This window comes from Theropithecus gelada, chromosome 7b (assembly GCF_003255815.1).
Source record: "Theropithecus gelada isolate Dixy chromosome 7b, Tgel_1.0, whole genome shotgun sequence".
NCBI classification, from domain to species: domain Eukaryota; kingdom Metazoa; phylum Chordata; class Mammalia; order Primates; family Cercopithecidae; genus Theropithecus; species Theropithecus gelada.
In genome coordinates this window covers 36,097,390-36,120,046 of record NC_037675.1, presented here as the reverse complement: position 1 = coordinate 36,120,046, position 22,657 = coordinate 36,097,390, and the positions used below count along the sequence as shown (strand labels likewise).

General features: G+C 40.5%; 2 protein-coding genes across 9 annotated transcripts in view; one reads left to right on the top strand and one right to left on the bottom strand.

Moving 5' to 3' along the window:
- Positions 1-5,538, top strand: part of PPP2R3C (protein phosphatase 2 regulatory subunit B''gamma) — a 36,968-nt gene extending 31,430 nt beyond the window's left edge. For all 3 annotated transcript variants that reach the window (XM_025392354.1, XM_025392353.1, XM_025392355.1), the window contains 3 exons: positions 890-1,027; positions 2,988-3,047; positions 5,233-5,538. In XM_025392354.1, the coding sequence (XP_025248139.1) occupies positions 890-1,027; positions 2,988-3,047; positions 5,233-5,421 (387 nt within the window). In that variant the 3' untranslated portion in view covers positions 5,422-5,538. The remainder of the gene's footprint in view (positions 1-889; positions 1,028-2,987; positions 3,048-5,232) is intronic.
- Positions 5,539-7,600: 2,062 nt separating this feature from the next.
- Positions 7,601-22,657, bottom strand: part of FAM177A1 (family with sequence similarity 177 member A1) — a 41,189-nt gene continuing 26,132 nt past the window's right edge. For all 6 annotated transcript variants that reach the window (XM_025392359.1, XM_025392361.1, XM_025392356.1 and 3 more), the window contains 3 exons: positions 13,662-13,728; positions 12,189-12,286; positions 7,601-9,934 (listed from right to left, as the gene is read on the bottom strand). In XM_025392359.1, the coding sequence (XP_025248144.1) occupies positions 9,728-9,934; positions 12,189-12,286; positions 13,662-13,728 (372 nt within the window). In that variant the 3' untranslated portion in view covers positions 7,601-9,727. The remainder of the gene's footprint in view (positions 9,935-12,188; positions 12,287-13,661; positions 13,729-22,657) is intronic.

The following is a 22,657-nucleotide window of genomic DNA, read 5'->3' as shown; positions in this document are numbered from 1 at the left end:
AAAAACAAGAATAATGTTCTTGTTTTATGAATAATGAAAGAAAACTATAGTTTAACACAGCAAATCTCTCAGAAAAAAATGAACTAGGGCCGGGCACAGTGGTGCATGCCCGTAATCCCAGCACTTTGGGAGGCCGGGGCAGGCAGGTCACTTGAGGTCAGGAGTTTGAGACCAGCTTGGGTAACATGGCAAAATCCTGTCTCTACTAAAAATATAAAAATTAGCTGGGCATGGTGGTGTGCACCTGTATTCCCAGCTACTTGGGAGGCTGAGACAGAATAGCTTGAACTTGGGAGGCAGAGGTTTCAGTGAGCTGAGATTGTGCCACTGCACTCCAGCCTGGACGACAGAACGAGACTCCATCTCTCAAAAAAAAAAAAAAAAAACTATGTCCTCAAAACTGTCCTGTGCAGATTATATATAGAATTCCTGTGGCTGGACATGGTGGCTCACGCCTATAATCCCAGCACTTTGGGATGCTGAGGTGGGCGGATCACCTGAGGTCGGGAGTTCGAGACCAGCCTGACCAACATGGAGAAACCCTGTCTCCACTGAAAATACAAAATTAGCCCAGCATGGTGGCATATGCCTGTAATCCCAGCTACTCAGGAGGCAGGAGAATTGTTTGAACCCAGGAGGTGGAGGTTGTGGTGAGCCAAGATCGTGCCATTGCACTCCAGCCTTTCACAAGAGTGAAACTCCGTCTCAAGAAAAATAAAAAAAATTCCTAGAAACCAATATTAAGTATATAAATGGATTTCTCATTTTATAACTTAGGGAAAAAATTAAATTTGCCACCTTTGATTGCAAAATAGCTTCAAATCTTAATATGCACTTGAAAGTTAATTTCAACTAAGGCCTCTAATGAACATTATTTTCTGTTCTGCAGGACTATAAGACCTACTTGGACTTTGTCCTTGCATTAGAAAACAGAAAGGAACCCGCAGCTCTACAGTATATTTTCAAACTGCTTGATATTGAGAACAAAGGATATCTGAATGTCTTTTCACTTAATTATTTCTTTAGGGTAAGTCTCATTTGCATAAGTGAGTCATTGTTCCTTAAGGTATCATTTGGTTGTGGCCGGGTCTGTCTCAAAAAAAAAAAAAATTGTGAGATGCAGCAAAAGCGGTGGCTAGAGGGAAATTTATAGTATTGAATGTATATATTGGAAAACGTTAAAGATCTAAAATCAGCATCTACTTTAGGAAATTAGAAAAAGGAGCAAATTAAAGATGTATCATTTTGTGTAAATTAAATATTTAGTAACCATTTTACCTAACTCGTGATTTTTATTTATTTTTTTTCTTTTTTTGAGAAAAGGTCTGGCTCTGTCACCCAGGCTGGAGTGCAGTGGCACGATCATAGCTCATTGCAACCTCCAACTCCTGGGCTCAGGCAGGCTTCCCACTCAGCCTCCCCAATAACTGGGTCCACTTGCCTGTAATCCCAGCTACTTGGGAGGCTGAGGCAGGAGAATCACTTGAACCCAGGAGGCGGAGGTTGCAGTGAGCCAAAATCACGCCACTGCATTCTAGCTTGGGCAGCAGAGCAAGACTGTCTCAAAAAAAAAAAAAAAAAATACAACTACCAAAGTCTATAAAAATTTCTGTGGAAAGGAGCTACCTTTTCTGAACTGCTTAGCATCTTACAAGTTTTTCGTCACAAGTACAGAATTTATCACATATTTGTATTTCCAATGGTAGTACAGCCCCTGACATATACATAATTTTATTTTATATCTAATCAAATCAGCTTTAACTCATTTATATTTTTTTAAATAGGAAAGAAATAAAAAACTAAAAACAGACTTGATTTCCTTCTGAAATCTGTTAAGTAAATGCTTTTATTAAACTTAAAATTTATCGGCCAGGTGCAGTGGCTCATGCCTGTAATCCCAGCACTTTGGGAGGCAAAGGTGGGTGGATCACGAGGTCAGATCAAGACCATCCTCACTAACATGGTGAAACCCCGTCTCTACTAAAAAATACAAAAAACTAACCGGGCGAGGTAGTGGGTGCCTGTAATCCCAGCTACTCGAGAGGCTGAGACAGGAGAATGGCGTAAACCTGGGAGGCGGAGCCTGCAGTGAGCTGAGATCCGGCCACTACACTCCAGCCTGGGCAACAGAACGAGACTCCGTCTCAAAAAAAAAAAAAAAAAAAAAAAAAAAAGTGTCCAGTGCTGAGCCCTATAATCCTGGGCTATTCATAGAGCGTTTGGACATCAGTATCCTAGTGATAAAGCTGGGCCTGGATGATTCCCTCTAGATCATACCATCCAAGCCTATTACTATATTAACATAGCATGTACTCAGATGCTTACCTACTTCAAAGAGATTCCTTTATGGATACTCTGATTACCAGTGGTAACACATACAGAGTAGGCATTAGGAACAAAGTTAGTTGACTATTCACCAAGAATTTTAAACTTCACATTTCCACTGAATAATGCTCACCTGAAGTATTTTGTAGTCCCACTGGATGACAGCAGTTTCTTCATTTTTTTGTTAAAGTTTATAAAAAGGAAGAGTTTTGGGAGGTCTACCTCCATTTCTTGTATTACGTAGAAAGCAAAGTGTAGGGTAGGAAGGGAGACAGTAGATTGGGGGTCTTAATAGTGAAGGCAGGAATAACATTCGTGGAAAATGAGAGGAGCAGATCAAACAGAATAATTGTGATGCCATGTTAAGGGCCCATTTGAGGTTGGAGAACATTCCTATGTAGACGCAGCAATCTGTAGTCTTTTTTTTTCCTGAAGTTCTCAGTAGTTAAGATACAGGTCTAAAAAGGTCAATACACTGAGAATTTAGGTTTTGCTCATTGATATGGAATAAGGTCAAGAGAGCTAAAAAGATTGTCGAGAGAGAGAATGATGAGGTTTGTGGTCTGATAGGAAAGGAACTATAAGTAGAAAGGGGTTGTGGGGCAAGAGAGGGGATGTTGTGTATTTCATTTTTTACTTAGATTTATTTCTATCAAATACAGGCCATACAGGAACTAATGAAAATCCACGGACAAGATCCTGTTTCATTTCAAGATGTCAAGGTTATCTTTTCCTTTAATTTACGTATTACCAGATAATTGTGAGATAGTCATTTGTATTACATGAAATTTTATATGAAAGCAAGTAATGAAGTACTATTTGAATCAAGTATTTGCTTTTTGTTCTGAACTGATACGTAAATCATTACGAACTGAGACCACATTTGGACTATTTATATAGTTTATAATTTTAGTATTGTCATCACTATGTTCTCATTGGAGGCATTCATTCATTTTAATTGAAAATTAAGACAGGGGGCCGGGCGCAGTGGCTCACGCTTGTAATCCCAGCACTTTGGGAGGTCAAGGCGGGCGGATCACCCGAGGTCAGGAGTTCAAGACCAGCCTGGTCAACATGGTGAAATCCCGTCTCTACTAAAAATACAAAAATTAGCTGGGTGTGGTGGTGCATGCATGTAATCCTGGCTACTCGGAAGGCTGAGGCAGGAGAATCGTTTGAGCCCGGGAGGTGGAGGTTGCAGTGAGCTGAGATCGCGCCACTGCACTCCAGCCTGGGCAACAAGAGTAAAACTCCGACTCAAAAAAAAAAAAGAAAATTAAGACAGTCAGTACAGTCTACATCCTACGGCAGTCTATTCAACTGTAAACTGAATTTTTACCTTGGAAACTGTTTAGGTTCAGGCACTTTTTTTTAGTATGCTACCTCAAAGAGCCTGTTCACCTGAGTAATTTTACTACAAATTTTATTTTACTACAAATTTTGTAGTTATTTTACTACAAAAAGATTAGAAAACATGTACTAATTCCCTGTAAATATCTGTTGTACACTTCATAATATAGAAGGAGGTCTTCTATATGTTCCAGTAAGTTTTAGCAGCATTTAGCTTCTTTTTGGATATCTAATGCATATCCAGAAAGAAGAACTCCTCTCCTATCCTAATAAAATGTTGACATCAATATTGGAAATGAAGCTTTGTCACTATCTCTGAAACATTTAGATGTTTAATTGAGTTGAACCATTAGCAAAAAAAATTAAACCAAACCCTTGTTAGCCGAGTGTGGTGGTACGCAGCTGTAATCCCAGCTACTCGGGAGGCTGAGGCAGGAGAATGACTTGAACCTGGGAGGCAAAGGTTGCAGTGAGCCAAAATCACACTACTGCACTCCAGCCTGGGTGACAGAGGGACACTCCATCTCACACAAAAAAAGAAGGGGCTGGGCACGGTGGCTTACGTCTGTAATCCCAGCACTTTGGAAGGCCAAAGCAGGTGGATCACATGAGGTCAGGAGTTTGAGACCAGCCTGACCAGTATGGAGAAACCCCATCTCTACTAAAAATACAAAAATTGGCTGGATGTGGTGGTGTATGCCTGTAATCCCAGCTACTTGGGAGGCTGAGGCAGGAGAATTGCTTGAACCCAGGAGGCAGAGGCTGCGGTAAGCCGAGATCTCGCCATTGCACTCCAGCCTGGGCAACAAGAGTGAAACTCTGTCTCAAAAAAAAAAACAAGGCTGGGTGCAGTGGCTCACGCGTATAATTCCGGCACTTTGGGAGGCCAAGGCGGGCAGATTACTTAAGGTCAGGAGCTTGAGACCAGACTGGCTAATATGGTGAAACCCCATCTCTACTAAAAATACAAAAATTAGCTGGGTGTGGTGGTGTGCACCTCTAGTCCCAGCTACTCAGGAGGCTGAGGCAGAAGAATTGCTTGAACCCCGGAGGTGGAGGTTGCAGTAAGCCGAGATTGCTCTACTGCACTCCAGCCTGGATGACAGAGCGAGACTCCCATCTCAAAAACAAAACAAAACAACAAAAACTACAGACAAAACCTTGTTTCACCACCAATTAGAAAGGCAATAGAAAAATATGTAAGAAATTAGTTAACATGCAGTCCCTGAACACTGCATTAAATAGTTCTGCCACTAATTACCTATGTAGCTGGATTAGATGCTGAGCCTTGGTTTCTTCATCTACAAAATGAAGGACAGCTATCACATAGCGAAGGAGTTATCCAATAAAATTTTGTGATTGTAGGTAGAGAAAAGGAAACTGCCTGTTAAATGGAAAAGAAAAAAAGTAGAACAAAAAATTAACATAAGCCCAAGTGGCAGCCCTCAATTTTATTCCTCCATACTTCAGTGGCTGCAGACAGCCCTGAATTTTGGATCACGACGTGTGATAGAAATTAAGTGGATCAAATTTCATTGTATTTTTTTTCTCTTGCAGGATGAAATCTTTGACATGGTAAAACCAAAGGATCCTTTGAAAATCTCTCTTCAGGATTTAATCAACAGTAATCAAGGAGACACAGTAACCACCATTCTAATCGATTTGAATGGCTTCTGGACTTACGAGAACAGAGAAGCTCTTGTTGCAAATGACAGTGAAAACTCTACAGACCTTGATGATACATGATCTCCGAAAGACTAGACTGTCTTATATTAAGAGATACTTGAATGCTGCATGTAAAGCCTTTAAAGCAAAATCCTCAGAATGGTCTAAATAAAACACTTGATATGCCTAGAGAACACAGCAAATGTTTTGGTTACTGGAATTCTGGTTGCAATAGTTTAGAAGTAATAGGACCAAATATTGCTTGTTAGGAGGTAGGGTAAGTTCTGGTTCCTTTTAGTTCAAAGATGGGAAGTGTGATTTGCTGTAGATAGATGATGTTCAGTTTAAACATGTATAATCTTCAGAGATGAAGTTTCCATGGAATATTTCTGACAGTCATTTAGAATGTGAATATTTGACTGACAGTGCATATATATACACACACATAGATTTTATATATGTTTATATATATAAAATCTCAAAGATCACAAACTTTCCCATTCATTAGAGTAGAGCCATTTTATTTCTGGGTTAGGATTAGGATTTTTTTTTTTTTAAGGGGGTTCAAGTGATTCTCCTGCCTCAGCCTCCTGAGTAGCTGGGATTATAGGCGCCTGCCAACACACCTGGCTCATTTTTGTATTTTAGCAGAGCCAGGGTTTCACCGTGTTAGCCAGGCTGGTCTCGAACTCCTGACCTGAACTGATCTGCCTGCCTCGGCCTCGGCCTCCCAAAGTGCTGGGATTACAGATGTAAGCCATGGCACCCAGCCTTTTTGTTTTTCGTTTTTTGTTTTTTTTTTCCTTGAGACAGTCTCCCTCTGTTGTCCAGGCTGGAGTGCAGTGGCATGATCTCTGCTCACTGCAGCCTCCACCTCCCAGCTTCAGGCAATTCTCCTGACTCAGTCTCCTGAGTAGCTGGGACTTCAGGTGTGCACCACCATGCCTGGCTAATTTTTGTATTTTTAGTAGAGATGGGGTCTCGCCATGTTGGCCAGGCTAGTCTCGAACTCCTGACCTCAGGTGATCCACCCGCCTCAGCCTCCCACAGTGCTGAGATTATAGCCACCATGATATGTGAGCCATGCCCAGCCTTGTTCGTTCTTTTAATTGGATGTTTTAATAAAATGTATTCAAACTAGTGTTTTACTTTCATGAAAATCATTGGTATAAAAAATTTGTCGGCCGGGCACGGTGGCTCATGCCTGTAATCCCAACACTTTGGCAGGCCGAGGTGGGCAGACCACGAGGTCAGGAGATCGAGACTATCCTGAATAACACGGTGAAACCCCGTCTCTACTAAAAATACAAAAAATTAGCTGGGCATGGTGGTAGGTGCCTGTAGTCCCAGCTGCTCGGGAGGCTGAGGCAGGAGAATGGCATGAACCCAGGAGGCGGAACTTGCAGTGAGCCAAAATCGCGCTACTGCACTCCAGCCTGGGCGACAGAGCGAGACTCTGTCTCAAAAAAAAAAAAAAAAGTCTAGTTTTATTAACCAGTACCAGAGTTACATTTTATAAAACTTAATTCCAAGCCTGGACAACATGGCAAAACGAAGTCTGTACAAAAAATAAAAAACATTAGCTGGGCATGGTGGTGTGAGCCTGTCATCCCTGATCCTTGGGAGGCTGACAGGGAAGGACTGCTGAAGCCCAGGAGGTCGAGGCTGGAGTGAGCCATGATTGCACCATTGCACTCCAGCCTGGGCAACAGAGTAAGACCCTGTCTCAAACCAAAAAATAATCTTCATTTTGTTAAGGATTTTTGTTAAAGCATTTATGTTAATTCAGGGTAAAGACTTCAGTTATATGTTACATTTAGTTTTTATGAGATGCTGAAAGATTAGAAGAAGGTAAATATGAACTATGATCCAGAAGGAACTGGAATTTTTTTTTTTTTTTGGAGACGAGTCTTACTCTGTCACCCAGGCTGGAGTACAATGGCACAAACTCCGTTTACTGCAACCTCTGCCTCCCAGGCTCAAGCGATTCTCCTGCCTCAGCCTCCCGAGCAGCTAGGATTACAAGCACCTGCCACCATGCCCAGCTAATTTTTGTATTTTTAGTAGAGATGGGATGTCACCATGTTGGCCAGGTTGGTCTCAGACTCCTGACCTGGTGATCCGCCCACCTCGGCCTCCCAAAGTGCTGGGACTATGGCGTGGACCACCGCACCCAGCTGGAACTGGAATTCTTAAAAGGACTGAAAAGGAAGTATGAAAAAGTGAGTGAAAGAGGTTTAAAATAAGACAAACCACTGAATACATTTATGGGAAATTTTAGTTTGCATAAACAGTATAAACTTAAGGCACAGTGAATAACTATTGATAAACTAGCCACTATTGGACAAGTAGCAAAAGTAAAATTCAAGAAACAAAACCTCCATAAGTCACTACTTCCTTTTATTACAATCATAAAATGTTCTCGGTAAACTCTAGATACTATTACCTCTAGGGAGACAGGATTCAAAAGATCACTTTTAGACACACCTACCTTCACTTGATAACCAAATAAATATCTGTGAGTGAGAGGTACTATCTCGAATGAAGTTAAATTAGAAGGAAAAGGTTAGGTTAGCATGTTTTAGAACTATTGGTAAACTATAATTCATGGGACATTATATAATCAAAAGATTAATCTTTTGAGCACTAAGTTATAAATGGTTTACACCCATGAATAAAAAGATTACCATCACTTATTATGAACCACCATTCCATGAATCCATGTAGCTGAACACTCCTAATGAAAAGTTTAATTATCCTTCAACTTGTAGTTGAGGAACTCCGTTCATGTTCATTGACACAGATTTCCATTACGGACCCACTGTATTGATGATGTTACTTTCTGACACTATATTTTATATAGATATATTAAGATTGAAAACTTAATGCTGTTTAGAAGACTATTAATATAACTTAATTTCTAACAGCTTTAAGTTTCTGAAAAGGGTTTTAAGATCAAAATTTCTGAAATACTCCACACATTCTTCCTCACCCACATTTAATTATAAATCAATGTTATACTGATAAAAGGTTCTATACACACATTTAGAAATATATGTGTGTGTGTGTGTGTGTGTGTATATATATATGTATTTTTCTTCCCACCCCCAGGATGGAGTCTCACTCTGTCACCCAGGCTGGAGTGCAGTGGTGCAATCTCGGCTCACTGCAACCTCCACCTCCCTGGTTCAAGTGATTCTCCTGCCTCAGCCTCCGGAGCAACTGGGATTACAGACATGCACCACCACACCCGGCTAAATTTTTGTATTTTTGTAGAGATGGGGTTTCACTACATTGGCCAGGCTGGTCTCAAACTCCTGACCCAAGTAATCTGCCCGCCTCAGCTTCCCAAAGTGCTGGGATTACAAGCGTAAGCACCGTACCCAGCCATATTTAGGAATATTTTCAAAATTAGCTTCACAATATATACCTTTATAAGGTTTACAAATAACCAAGTAGGTAGAGGAATGGCCAAACAAATTCAGGTAAACTGTCCAGTCTTCACTGTTGCTACTTCTAAATGATGAATGTCAGGTAATTTCGTTAGGCTATCATTGCACCTTATACAATATCTAATTGCTCCTGATGGATTAAATCTATACCTGTCCCACTATCCCCCAATCTCCTCCAAACCACTTTTCTATAGGATGAATGCTGAACGGATAACATAACCAGGATGCCACATGGATATTCACTAGGTTTAACATTAATAAATGTATTCCATAAGTAGTGTTTTAATTTTGTTATGTTCAAAGCTAGTTATTTGAGTCCTGAAAAAGAATACAAGATTAAGTGGCTTGCATTAAAAAATGGAAGCCTATCTTAATATCTGGTGTTATAAATACAGAATCTTACATAAAAGTTATTCTCAATGAAAGAAAATTCAAAGTGCTTCCATCTTTCTCCTTTTATTATATGGTGAAGCATCCTTAATGTGAATTAATGGTTAGATATATAAATGCATGGCATAACATGAGAAAATCTAGAAGAAAATATCCTCATTTTAATCTAAGACTATGGAATTATCAATTACAATTAGACTTAATCAGCAACTTACCTTTTTTAAAAAAAGCAAACGTACAAATAGACAGGCTTGATAATTTAACTCTTCTTAACTATTAAGGCTCTAGGATGTCCTTAATATTTTTAAAAGATCATTTTAAAACCAAAGCACTAATTCTATGCACAGTAAAAACAGTACAAATATCTGAATTTCAGATCTGGCTTTTGCTAGATAGATTCTAAAAATGAAGAAACATTTTCCCTTTCCAGATATTTTAATAATTTAAAATATAAATAATTGTATTAAGTCCCACTGAATAAAGAATGTGAAAGTTTCTATATTTAAAAAAAACTTAAGAGTTTAAAGCTTGATAGTCATTTCATTTTATGGTGGGACAGAGACTGGATTTTGCTTGCTTTCCATAATTACTTCACTGTCTCCCTCCATTTCAAAATTGACATTCACAAATGAGCTGGATATCACTGTCTCTGGTTGATCTGTCTGAACAATGGAATCAGTCTGCAATTTATTCTGTTGATACTGTCTTTCTGCTTCTTCAGATATCCTGTTTTCTTCTTCTTCTTCTTCTTCCTAAAAAAGGGGGCAACATCAAGAACAGCTGAAATACGAAAGTCCAAAAGGTATATAGTGCTGTTTTCCCCACTGTCAGCTTATGTTTTAAAAAAAAAAAAAAAAAAAAAAGTGTCATGTTCAATTCAGTTTGGTCTAATTAAGACATATTTTCCCTTCTCCTGCTCTCTAATTGAAATAACTACTGTAAAACATTTTAAGGAAAGTAGTTTTTTTTTTTCTTGTTTTTTTGAGAGAGTATTGCTCTGTTGCCCAGGCTGGAGTGCAGTGGCTCACTGCAACCTCCGTCTCCCAGGCTCAAGCAATTCTCCTGACTCAGCCTCCCGAGTAGCTGGGACTACAAGCACCTGCCACCATGTCCAGCTAATTTTTGTATTTTTAGTAGAGACAGGGTTTCTCCATGTTGGCCAGGCTGGTCTCGAACTCCTGACCTCAAGTGATCCACCCACCTCAGCCTCCCAAAGTGTTGAGATTACAGACGTGAGCTACCGCGCTCAGCCCAAAAGAGGTTATTTTTTAAAACATGGTCCAGCACTATGTCACTTAGATGAGACCTGAATTAACTTTGACAATGACTATATTTCTTTTATTAAGTCTAAGCTAAATAAATAAATAAAAAGTTAGCTTCAACTGTATCACTTCAATTGTAGGGTATCAGTCTATTCGGTTGAATAGGCTGGTTCATTTACTAAATGATATATAGCATAGTTTTCCCATAAGCACCAAATACACAGATAAGGCAGTACCTTCCCTCAAGAAGTTTACAACTTAGTAGGGAAGTTAAGACATGTAAAAACAGTATTATGACAGATGTAGAGATTTTGAAAGGGTAAATAATTTCTCGTTGCAGAACTAAATTCATTGAGGAGGTGGCATTTGTATTGGACCCTGCAGAACGGGTAGTCACTACACAGTGCTATGAGAATAGAGAGACGCCATTTAGGAGGCTAGTTTAATAGTCCAGATGAGGTAATGAGGCTCTAAGTCAGGCTTATAGTGTTAAGAAATACTTATCTGTTCATAAAACAGGTTTGAAACCATATAACAAATGTTAAGTCAGCTGACCTGTCCAGGCTCATGTCCAGTTACTCCCACATTGTACCTTATGCCCCAGTGACAATAAACTATTATATTTTTGCCATTTCCCCAACCATAACAATGTACCTTCATGCCTCTACATTCTAGCTTTACCTGAATTGCTGCCCTCTATTTGCTTGAAGAATAGCAGATGCCAATATCTGTTGTGTTCACCAATACACACTAGGTGCTGTTCCAAACATTTTATATATTGTATTTAATCTGTAGAGCAGTCCCCAAGCATGCATGCTGCAATTCTCATTACAAAGATGAGGAGATTGAGGTTTATTGAGGGGTTAAGTGTTCTGTCCAAGGTTACAGAGTTTTAAGTGGCAGAACAGATTCTGAATTCAAACCCTTTGGTTCTTGAGCCCATGCTCCTAAGCACTAAAGGCTTTTATTTTTTAAGACAAAATTCACTTCACTCTCACCTTAAGACCTCACTATTTTTAAACTGCCCTCAAATTTTTGTGCACTAACACCTGGCACATACACATTTCCTGTACTTGGTCTGTGTCGAACCACTCCACTTGACCTACATCTAGTCCATGTGCTCTAAGTATCTTGTTTCTTCATCTTAGAATGATAATCCAAAAAGAGGCATGTGAAGATTAAATAATGTATATAAGGCATCTCACATAGCACTAAGACAATGAAATCTAGCTTATTTTGCACACAGATCATAGGGAATTCCAGTTTTAAAGAATTCCAAAATGTATGTTACTTTTTTTTTTTTTTTTTAATACTTTAAGTTCTAGGGTACATGTGCACAACGTGCAGGTTTGTTACATATATATACATGTACCATGTTGGTGTGCTGCACCCATTAACTCATCATTTAGGGTTACCCCCTCCCCACAATAGGACCCGGTGTGTGATGCTCCCCTTCCTGTGTCCAAGTGATCTCATTGTTCAATTCCCACCTATGAGTGAGAACATGTGGTATTTGGTTTTCTGTTCTTGCGATAGTTTGCTGAGAATGATGGTTTCCAGCTGCATCCATGTCCCTACATGTATGTTACTTTGATAAAAGAAATTAATGATTCTAGAATGAAATGCCTAGCATAAGAGAGCTACATGTTGGGCAGTTAGAAAATACATCCGCTCATTATGCAACCCATCAAGTCCATGGCAAACCGAACTGAATCAAGAAAACGTAAAAAGGAGGCATACATACCTCCTTCTTCATCCGATAATATTCATCAATGGCATATTGGTACTTTGGGGTGCTGATACCCAAAACAGATGCAATCTTCTCTCCAAGGAAGTCACACACTGAAGACACAAAAGTTAAAAGACTTATATAATTCTATAAACATTTCTTGAGCACTTTCTATGTGTAAGACACTGTAGGAATACAAGAGTTACTGTTCCTGCTCTCAAGGAGATTATAAAAACCTAATATATCTCTCTTCTGTATATCTTCCCTGATTTCTTCAAGAAGTATTAGTGGCTTCAGAACTCCCAACAAGTCTTTTCATATGTGTATTAGAACACTTATCACTAGGTATATCTGTTATATGTCTATGTCTTTAAGAAAAGTGTATACTGCCGGGCATGGTGGCTCATGCCTCACACTGAGGCAGGCAGATCACATGAGGTCAGGAGTTCAAGACCAGCTTGAACAACATGTTGAAACCTCATCTCTACTAAAAATATGAAATTCACTGGGCATGGTGGCGGGTGCCTGTAATCCCAGCTACTCACAAGGCTGAGACAGGATAATAGCTTGAAACCAGGAGGTGGAGGTTACAGTGAGCCAAGATCATACCACTGCACTCCAGCCTTGATGAAAGAGCAAGACTCTGTCTCAAAAAAGAAAAATGTATACTCAGAAAGCTGGGATATCATTGGGCTGGAGGAAGGGAATGGCTTGTAGTATAACACTCACTGAGTGCCTACCATGTGCCAGGCACTGTGAAAGGTTAGATGTAGACAGGTTAAAGAACTTACCCAAATTGATAAAGTAGATCCAAAGTTCAAAGCTAGGTCTGAATCTAAAGCTCATGCTCTTTCCATTATACCAACCTGTCTAGCATATATTGAGTGCTCAGTAAATGTCTGTTGAATCAATTACTATTCACAACTAGCTCTAATTAAAAAGCAGAAAGTGATAAAAAGCTATGAGGGAGTTAAAAATGGAAACAGATGAAAGCTTTCTAATTTAAAACCTATATTTTAAATTCACATTAAGTTATAAGTTGATAATTCATTTCCTTCAAATATGACTTAGTCACATCTCAATTAAAGAAATGAAATATTAATGATATAGAAATATAAATTAACTGTAATAGAGGGTTTAGAATAAGCAGTGAGACAGATTGAGAATGTTATCAATTGGAAACCAAATGACAAAGCAGCAAAATAGCTGTTAAGAGAAAGGGTTTAAGAACTTGAAAACAATATCTAAACTAATATAGTCATTTTTCATTCCTTAAAAAAAAAAAAAAAAACCCCATACTGGAAGCTGAAGAATGTTTTAATGTGAAGTACAAGTTAGGTTACTATGTCCCAATGCTAGCTAGCTCCTGAGGACAGTGATTAACTCCCTACTGTTTCTCCTTCAGTTTGGAAACATCCTATTTAGCAAAGCTCCTGTTGCTGAAGCATGTTACAGAAATTATACAGTATTCAAGCAGAAAAGCAATACCTGAGAGAGTTGATGTAGCAGCCCGAAGCATGTAAAACCATAAGTATGGGCCCCAGGTAAGTTTTGTCTGCAACAAGAAATCAGGTTAGCAACAGTCATACCTAAATTCATTCCATATTTTTTTTTTAAGACGGAGTCTCGCTCTGCCGCCCAGGCTGGAGTGCAGTGGCCGGATCTCAGCTCACTGCAAGCTCCGCCTCCCGGGTTCACGCCATTCTCCTGCCTCAGCCTCCCGAGTAGTTGGGACTACAGGCGCCCACCACCGCGCCTGGCTAGTTTTTTGTATTTTTTTTTAGTAGAGACGGGGTTTCACCGTGTTAGCCAGGATGGTCTCGATCTCCTGACCTCGTGATCCACCCGTCTCGACCTCCCAAAGTGCTGGGATTACAGGCTTGAGCCACCGCGCCCGGCACATTCCATATATTTAGGCCAGAATGAAGTAGTCAAATACTTGGTAGGCACCAAGAATATTGTATAGGCAGTACTACAAAGAGACTGCAATCCACAATTTAAAATCTTTAGAGTTAAAATTCCACAAAGGTATTTTACATTCACCCATATAACTACCACCACCTTAAGCCCATAGAAGAATCAAAAAAAGATGCAGCCGCTGAAATGGAGCTGGTAATCGCAGTCTGCAATGAGTTGACAATCCAGAGCCTTCCTTTCTCCTGTCTTGCTAAATTTTCGTTTCCACTATTTGTAAACACAACACAGAGAGGGTGTTCAGTCAATAGAAAGAAACTTAAGGACGCCATCTGACATACTTATGCTATAGCAGGGAAATTAAGGTTCAGAGAAATTAAGCAGGATATGTAAGGGAACATCAAATGAGCTTTTAATGGTGGGAAATTAAGGGACAAATAAGTGGCAAGATAAGTTTTGTTTGTTTCTTTAAGTCTTTTTTTTATTATTATACTTTAAGTTCTAGGGTATCTGTGCACAACATGCATATTTGTTACATATGTATATATGTGCCATGTTGGTGTGCTGCACCCATTAACTCATCATTTACATCAGGTACATCTCCTAATGCTATCCCTCCCCCCTCCCCCCACCCCACGATAGGCCCCACTATATGATGTTCCCCATCCTGTGTCGAAGTGTTCTCATTGTTCAATTCCCACCTATGAGTGAGAACATGCGGTGTCTGGTTTTCTGTCCTTGCGATAGTTTACTCAGAATGATGGTTTCCAGCTTCATTCATGTCCCTACAAAGGACATGAACTCATCCTTTTTTAAGGCTGCATAGTATTCCATGGTGTATATGTGCCACATTTTCTTAATCCAGTCTATCATTGATGGACATCTGGGTTGGTTCCAAGTCTTTGCTATTGTGAATAGTGCCACAATAAACATATGTGTGCATGTGTCTTTATAGCAGCATGATTTATAATCCTTTGGGTATATACCCAGTAATGGGATGGCTGGGTCAAATGGTATTTCTAGTTCTAGATCCTTGAGGAATGGCCACACTGTCTTCCACAATGGTTGAACTAATTTACAGTCCCACCAACAGTGTAAAAGTGTTCCTATTTCTCCACATCCTCTCCAGCACCTGTTGTTTCCTGACTTTTTAATGATTGCCATGCTAATGGTGTGAGATGGTATGTGTTTTTGATTTGCATTTCTCTGATGGCCAGTGATGATGAGCATTTTTTCATGTGTCTGTTGGCAGCATAAATGTCTTCTTTTGAGAAGTGCCTGTTCATATCCTTCACCGACTTTTTGATGGGGTTGATTTTTTTCTTGTAAATTTGTTTAAATTCTTTGTAGATTCTGGATATTAGCCCTTTGTCAGATGGGTAGAGTGTAAAAATTTTCTCCCATTCTGTAGGTTGCCTGTTCACTCTGCTGGTAGTTTCTTTTGCCATGCAGAAGCTCTTTAGTTTAATTAGGTCCCATTTGTCAATTTGGGCTTTTGTTGCCAATGCTTTTGATGTTTTAGTCATGAAGTCCTTGCCCATGCCTATGTCCTGAATGGTACTGCCTAGGTTTTCTTCTAGGGTTTTTATGATTTTAGGTCTAACATTTAAGTCTTTAATCCATCTTGAATTAATTTTTGTAAGAAACCTGACAAAAACAAGAAATGGGGAAAGGATTCCCTATTTAATAAATAGTGCTGGGAAAACTGACTAGTCATAGGTAGAAAGCTGAAACTGCATCCCTTCTTTAAGTCTTAAAAAAGGGCTAGACCGCAGAACCCAAGATAAGCTCAGTGCATATTTGGTAAGCCAGGGCCACTGGCAGAATGCAATCCACAATGCACACCTACATAGTTAATCTTGGTTCTATAATTCCAAATGAATTTTGTGAAGCTTGCCAAACAGATGTTATCTGCCTTTCTAGATGAAGCCAGTGATAAAGGCATGCTTCATTGTACCAATATGTTTATCCAAAGAAAACATAGTATAAAGCCTTCAATGAATCAAATGCATTAATAATTTTTGGGTTTTTTTTTTTTTTAAGGCAGAGTCTCACTCTGTCACCCAGGCTAGAGTGCAGTGGTGCGATCTCAGCTCACTGCAACCTCTGCCTCCTGGATTCAATTGATTATCGCGCCCTAGCCTCATGAGTAGCTGGGATTACAGACGTGCACCAATTGCACAAATTTTTGTATTTTTAGTATAAACGAGGTTCCGCCATGTTGGCCAGGCTGGTCTCAAATTCCGGCCCCATTGACCCACCTGCCTTAGCCTCCCAAAGTGGTGGGATTACAGGAGTGAGCTACTGTGTCTGGACAATAATTGTTTTAATATGGCTTCCAAGGAGGGGAGAAAGAGAAAAACTTGTCCATAATCTTCTTATATATACTAATAATTAAAAGGGCATTACAAAGGCAAACACAAGAATATCTGTTAAGACTGAGTGGAAGGGGCCAGGCGCAGTGGCTCACGTCTGTAATCCCAGCACTTTGGGAGGCTGATGTGGGTGGATCACCTGAGGTCAGGAGCTCGAGACCAGCCTGACCAACATGAAGAAACCCCGTCTCTACTCAAAATACAAAAATTAGCCAGGCATAGTGGTGCATGCCTGTAATCCCCAGCTACTCGGGAAGCTGAGGCAGGAGAGTTGCTTGAATCCGGGAGGCAGAGGTTGTAGTGAGCTGAGATCGCGCCACTGCACTCCAGGGCAACAGGAGTGAAACTCTGTCTCAGAAAAAAACAAAAAAAGACTGAGTGTATGGGTGAAAACAGAAATCAACATATAACACAGCAGTGCCATAAAAAGTAGATACGCCAGTTTCTGTGATACTGTGCCTGAAGAGACAAAGTAATGCAGCTCCGTTGTCTCTACTTACTGAAGAACGAATGTCCAAGCAAACAGATTCAGCCAAGAAAAAACTATGTATTACTGACACCCTGGATAAAATCCGCTCTATCTTCTACATTCAGAGCAGGATGCGTCTTTTATGTGGGACAAGGGTTACTTTAGTGGCTCTGTTTAAGATGCTCTGATCTTATGGTTTACAGCAAATGGAAACAGTGGCAGGAGTACAAGGAAAGGAACCAATTTCAATAACACATAATACGTGATAAGGCCAAGAAACTATTTAGAAAAGGACTAGGCATGCTTTGGAGGAAAGCATACAGTTGAACAACACAGGTTTGAACTGTGTGGATTAACTTATTAATGGATTTTCTTTCAATAAATATATTAAACATTTTTTGAAAATTTGTAACAATTTTTAAAAACTCAGATGAACCTATAGACTAGAAATGTCAAAAAAATCAAGAAAAAGTATGCTGTGAATGCATAAAATAAATGTAGACACTAGTTTATCATTTATTACCATAAAATATGTGCAATTTTTAATTTTATAATAGAGTTATCAAAACTTACCCACACAAACAGACATTACATTGTGCCATTTGCAGTCAAGAGAAATTTATTCAAACATAAAGATATAGTATTAAATCATAACTGCATGGGCCAGGCGCGGTGGCTCACACCTGTAATCCCAGCACTTTGGGAGGCTGAGGCGGGTGGATCACCTTAGGTCAGGAGTTTGAGACCGGCCTGATCAACATGGCGAAACCCCATCTCCACTAAAAATACAAAAGGCGTCTGTAATCCCAGCTACTCGGGAGGCTGAACAAGCAGGAGAATCGCTTGAACCCAGGAGGCGGAGGTTGCAGTGAGCCAAGATTGCCCCATTATACTCTAGCCTGGCAACAAAAGTGAAACTCTGTCTCAAAGAAAAAAAAAAAGTCATAACTGCATAAAATTAACTGCAGTACATAATATACTACTATAATTTCTTAGCCACCTCCTGCTGCTATTGCAGTGAGCTCAAGGGTTGTGAGTATCTGCTTAAAATGCCATGTGACATTATTCATCTCTATGTGAGCAGTTCACCTCTCCAGTAAATTGCAAATCACAGTAAAAATTGATCTCTTGTGGTTCTTACATAATTTTCAACATGTTTAGTACAATACTACAAACCTTAAATAACACCACAGGACTAATACAAAGCGCCATAACTGATGCTGGAAGTGCTCTCAAGAAGCAGGAAACAGTCATGACATTACAAGAAAAAGGTGAACTGCTTGATATATACCATAGGTTGGGGTCTGCAGCTGTGGCTACCTGCCATTTCAAGATACATGAATCCAGTGTAAGAACCATTGTAAAAAGAAAAAAAAAAGAAAGAAAGAAAAGGAAATTTGTGAAGCTGTTCCTGCAGCTATGCCAGTAGGCATGAAAACCTTGCGCTTTTTGCCAAATATCTTTTTTTTTCTTTCCTTGTCTTTTTGAGACAGGGTCTCAATCTGTCACCCAGGCTGGAGTGCAAAGGTGCAATCTTGGTTCACTGCAACCTCCGCCTCCTAGGTTCAAGCAATTCTCCTGCCTCAGCTGGGATTACAGGCACCCACCACCATGCCTGGCTAATTTTTATATTTTTAGTAGAGATGGGGTTTCACCGTGTTAACCAGGCTGGTCTCCAACTCCTGACCTCAAGTGATCCACCTACATCAGCCTCCCAAAGTGCTGGGATTATAGGTGTGAGCCACCGTGCACGGCCAACTTTTTATCTTGTATTGAAAATGCAGCTTTTATGTGCTGCAGGACTGCTTGTAAGAAAGGCATAGCTATAGACTAATATGATTCAAGAAGAAGCAGAGTTATGACAGCTTAAAGCAAAAGGACGGTAAAGTATCTGTGATGATTAATATTAGGTGTCAACTTGATTGGATCGAGGGATGCCTAGATAGCTGGTAAAGTATTGTTTCTAGGTGTGTCTGTGAAGGTGTTGCCAGAGGAGACTGACATTTGAGTCAGTGGACTCGAAGAGGAAGACCTACCCTTGATGTGGGTGGACACCATCCAATGGGCTGACAGTGCAGCTACAACAAAGCAGGCAGAAGAAAGTGGAATAAGCCAGCTTGCTGAGTCTCTTCTGGCTTTCATCTTTCTCCTGTGCTGGATGCTTTCATCTGTTCCGCCGGCTCTTGGACATCAGACTTCAGGTTCTTTGGCCTTTGGACTCTTGGACTTACACCAGTGGTTTGCTGGGGGCTCTCAGGCCTTCAGCCACAGACTGAAGGCTGCACTGTCAGCTTCCCTGGTTTTGAGGCTTTCAGACTTGGACTGAGCCACTACTGGCTTCCTTCTTCTTCACCTTGTGGACAGCCTATTGTGGAACTTTGCCTTGTGATCATGTGAGCCAATTATCTCGAATGAACTCCCTTGCACAGCCTGACCAATATGGTGAAACCCCATTTCTACGAAAAATACAAAAATTAGGCCAGGCGCAGTGGCTCACACCTGTAATCTCAGAACTTTGGGAGGTTGAGGTGGCTGGATCACCGGAGGTCAGGAGTTCAAGAGCAGCCTGGCCAACATGGCAAAATCCTGTCTCTACTAAAAATACAAAAATTAGCCAGGCATGGTAGCGTGCGCCTGTAATCCCAGCTTCTAGGGAAGCTGAGACAGGAGAATTGCTTGAATTCGGGAGGCGGAGGTTGCAGTGAGCTGAGATTGACCCACTGCACTCCAGCCTGAGCAACAGAGCAAGACTCCGTCTCTAAATAAATAAAATAAATAAAAATACAAAAATTAGCTGGGCTGTAGTGGCACACGCCTGTGATCCCAGCTACTCAGGAGACTGAGATGGGAGCATCGTTTGAACCCAGGAGGCAGAGGTTGCAGCGAGCCAAGATCGCACTACTGCACTCCAGCCTGGGCAACAGAGGGAGACCTTGTCTCAAAAAAAATAAATAAACTCCCTTTCATATATACATATATTATATTAGTTCTGTCCCTCTGGAGAACCCTAACAGTTTCTAAAGCTGGAGAATTTAATGCCAGCAAAGGATGGCTTGATAATTTTACAAAGAAGTTTGGCTTTAAAAATGTCAACAAAACAACAGAAGCAGCTTCTGCCAACCAAAAGACAGCAGATGAGTTCCCACACACCATTAAGACAATCACTGAGAAGAAAGGATATCTATCAGAACAGGTTTTTAATGGAGATCAAAGTGCCTATTCTGAAAAAACATCCCTCAAAAGACATTTATTAGTAAGGAAGAGAAGTAAGCACCAGGATTCAAGGTAGAAAGGGATAGGCTAACTCTACTATTTTGTACAAATGCAGTGTGGTTTATTATTATTATTACCTTATCTATAAAGCTGCTAGCCCCTAAGCCTTAAAGGAAAAAGATAAACACCAGTTACCAGGCTTTCGTCTGTACAACAAGGCCCAGATAACAAGAACCCTTTTCCTGGACTGGTTCCATCAATGCTTTGTCCCTGAAGTCAGAAAGTATTCTTTTAATTAGGGACTGCCTTTTAAAGTTCTTTTGTTATTGGACAATGCTCCTGGCCACCCAGAACCCCACAAGTTCAACACTGAAGGCGTCAAAGTGTTGTACTTGCCCCCGAACACAACATCTCTAGTTCAGCCTCTAGATCTGGGGTCATAAGGACCTTTAAGGTTCATTACACACATTACTCTATGGGAAGTACTGTTGATGCTATAGAAGAGAACTGTGGGCTGAGCGCGGTGGCTCACGCCTATAATCCTAGCACTTTGGGAGGCCGAGGCGGGCAGATTACCTGAGCTCAGGGTTTTGCAACCAGGCTAGGCAACATGGTGAAACCCCATCTTTACTAAAATACAAAATACTAGCCAGATGTGGCAGCGTGCACCTGTAGTCCAGCTACTCGGGAGGCTGAGGCAGGAGAATTGCTTGAACCTGGGAGATGGAGGGTGCAGTGAGCCAAGATCACGCCACTGCACTCCAGCCTGGGTGACAGCGAGACTCGGTCTCAAAAAAAAAAAAGAAGAGAACCCCGATAAAGAAAACATCATGAAAGTCTGGAAGGATTACACCACTGAAGATGCCATTGTTATAGAAAAAGCTGTGAAAGACATCAAACGCAAAACAAATTTCTGCTGGAGAAAACTGTGTCCAAGTGTTGTGCACATCTTCACAGGATTTATGACACAGCCAACCAATGAAATCATGAAAGATATGGTAGATATGAAAAGAAAGGTGGGCTGGGGGGTGGAGGGTTTTAAAATTTGGATCTTGGAGAAATTCAAGAGCTAACAGACATACCAGAGATATTAACAGAAAATGGCTTGATAGAGATGAGTGCCTCCAAACCATTGCCAGATGATGAAGAAGATGTAAAAGCAGCAGTGCCAGAAAAGAAACTGACATTAGACAATCTGGCAGAAGGGCTCTGATTTTTCAAGACTTCTTGACTTCTTTTACAACATGGACCCTTCTATACAGGCAGTGAAACTAAAGCAAATGGTGGGAAAAGAACTGTTACCACATAGAACATTTTTTAGGGAAATGAAAAGTATAAAAAAGTCAGACAGAAATTACTATGTATTTCCATGAAGTTACAGCGAGTATGCCTTTCTCTCTCACCTCCCCTTCCACCTCCTGCCATGCCTAACACAGCAAGACCAACCCCTCCTCTTCCTCCTCAGCCTACTCAATGTGAAGACAATGAGGAAGAAGACTTATGATGATGATCCACTTCCCACTTAATGAACAGTAAATATATTTTCTCTTCCTTATAATTTTCTTAACCTTTTCTTTTCTCTCCTCTCTTCTCTTCTTTTCTTTTCCTTCCAGATGGAGTCTCACTCTGTCACCCAGGCTGGAGTGCAGTGGCGGGATCTCGCCTCACTGCAACCTCTGCCTTCCGGGTTCAAGTGATTCTCCTGCCTCAGCCTCCCGAGTAGCTGGGGCTACAGGTGCATGCCACCACGCCTGGCTAATTTTTTGTATTTTTAGTAGAGACGGCGTTTCACCATGTTAGCCAGGATGGTCTTGATCTCCTGACCTCGTGATCTGCCCACCTCGGCCTCCCAAAGTGCTGGGATTACAGATGTGAGCCACCACGCCCGGCCGCCTATAACAATATTTTTAAAATATATATATAAACTTACACAAATATACACATATTTGAGGAATATTAACTGAAACTAAATTAATACGTAAGAAAATTAGAGAAAATATGTTTATTCTTAAGGTACATCTAAGGTAAAATTGAAGTGAGTTACTATAAGATTATAAAAAGATCTAGGTCTCCACTTCTTTTTTTTTTTTGAGATGGAGTCTTGCTCTGTCACCCAGGCTGGAATGCAGTGGCGCAACCTCGGTTCACCGCAACCTCCGCCTGCCAGGTTCAAGCAAGTCTCTGCCTCAGCCTCCCAAGTAGCTGGGATTACAGGCACCCACCACCACACCCGGCTAATTTTTGTATTTTTAGTAGAGATGGGGTTTCACCATCTTGGCAAGGCTGATCTTGAACTCCTGACCTCGTGATCCACCCGCCTCGGCCTCCCAAAGTGCTGGGATTACAGGTGTGAGTCACCACGTCTAGCATAGGCCTCCACTTCTTATGCTCTATTAGTATTATATGCCAGGAGTATTAATCTTAAATATTTATCTTAAATATCAGGGTTTTAAAAATTGAGTCTGTTTTACAAATGTACTATGTAAATACAGGACCTTTTCAAAATTCCTTTG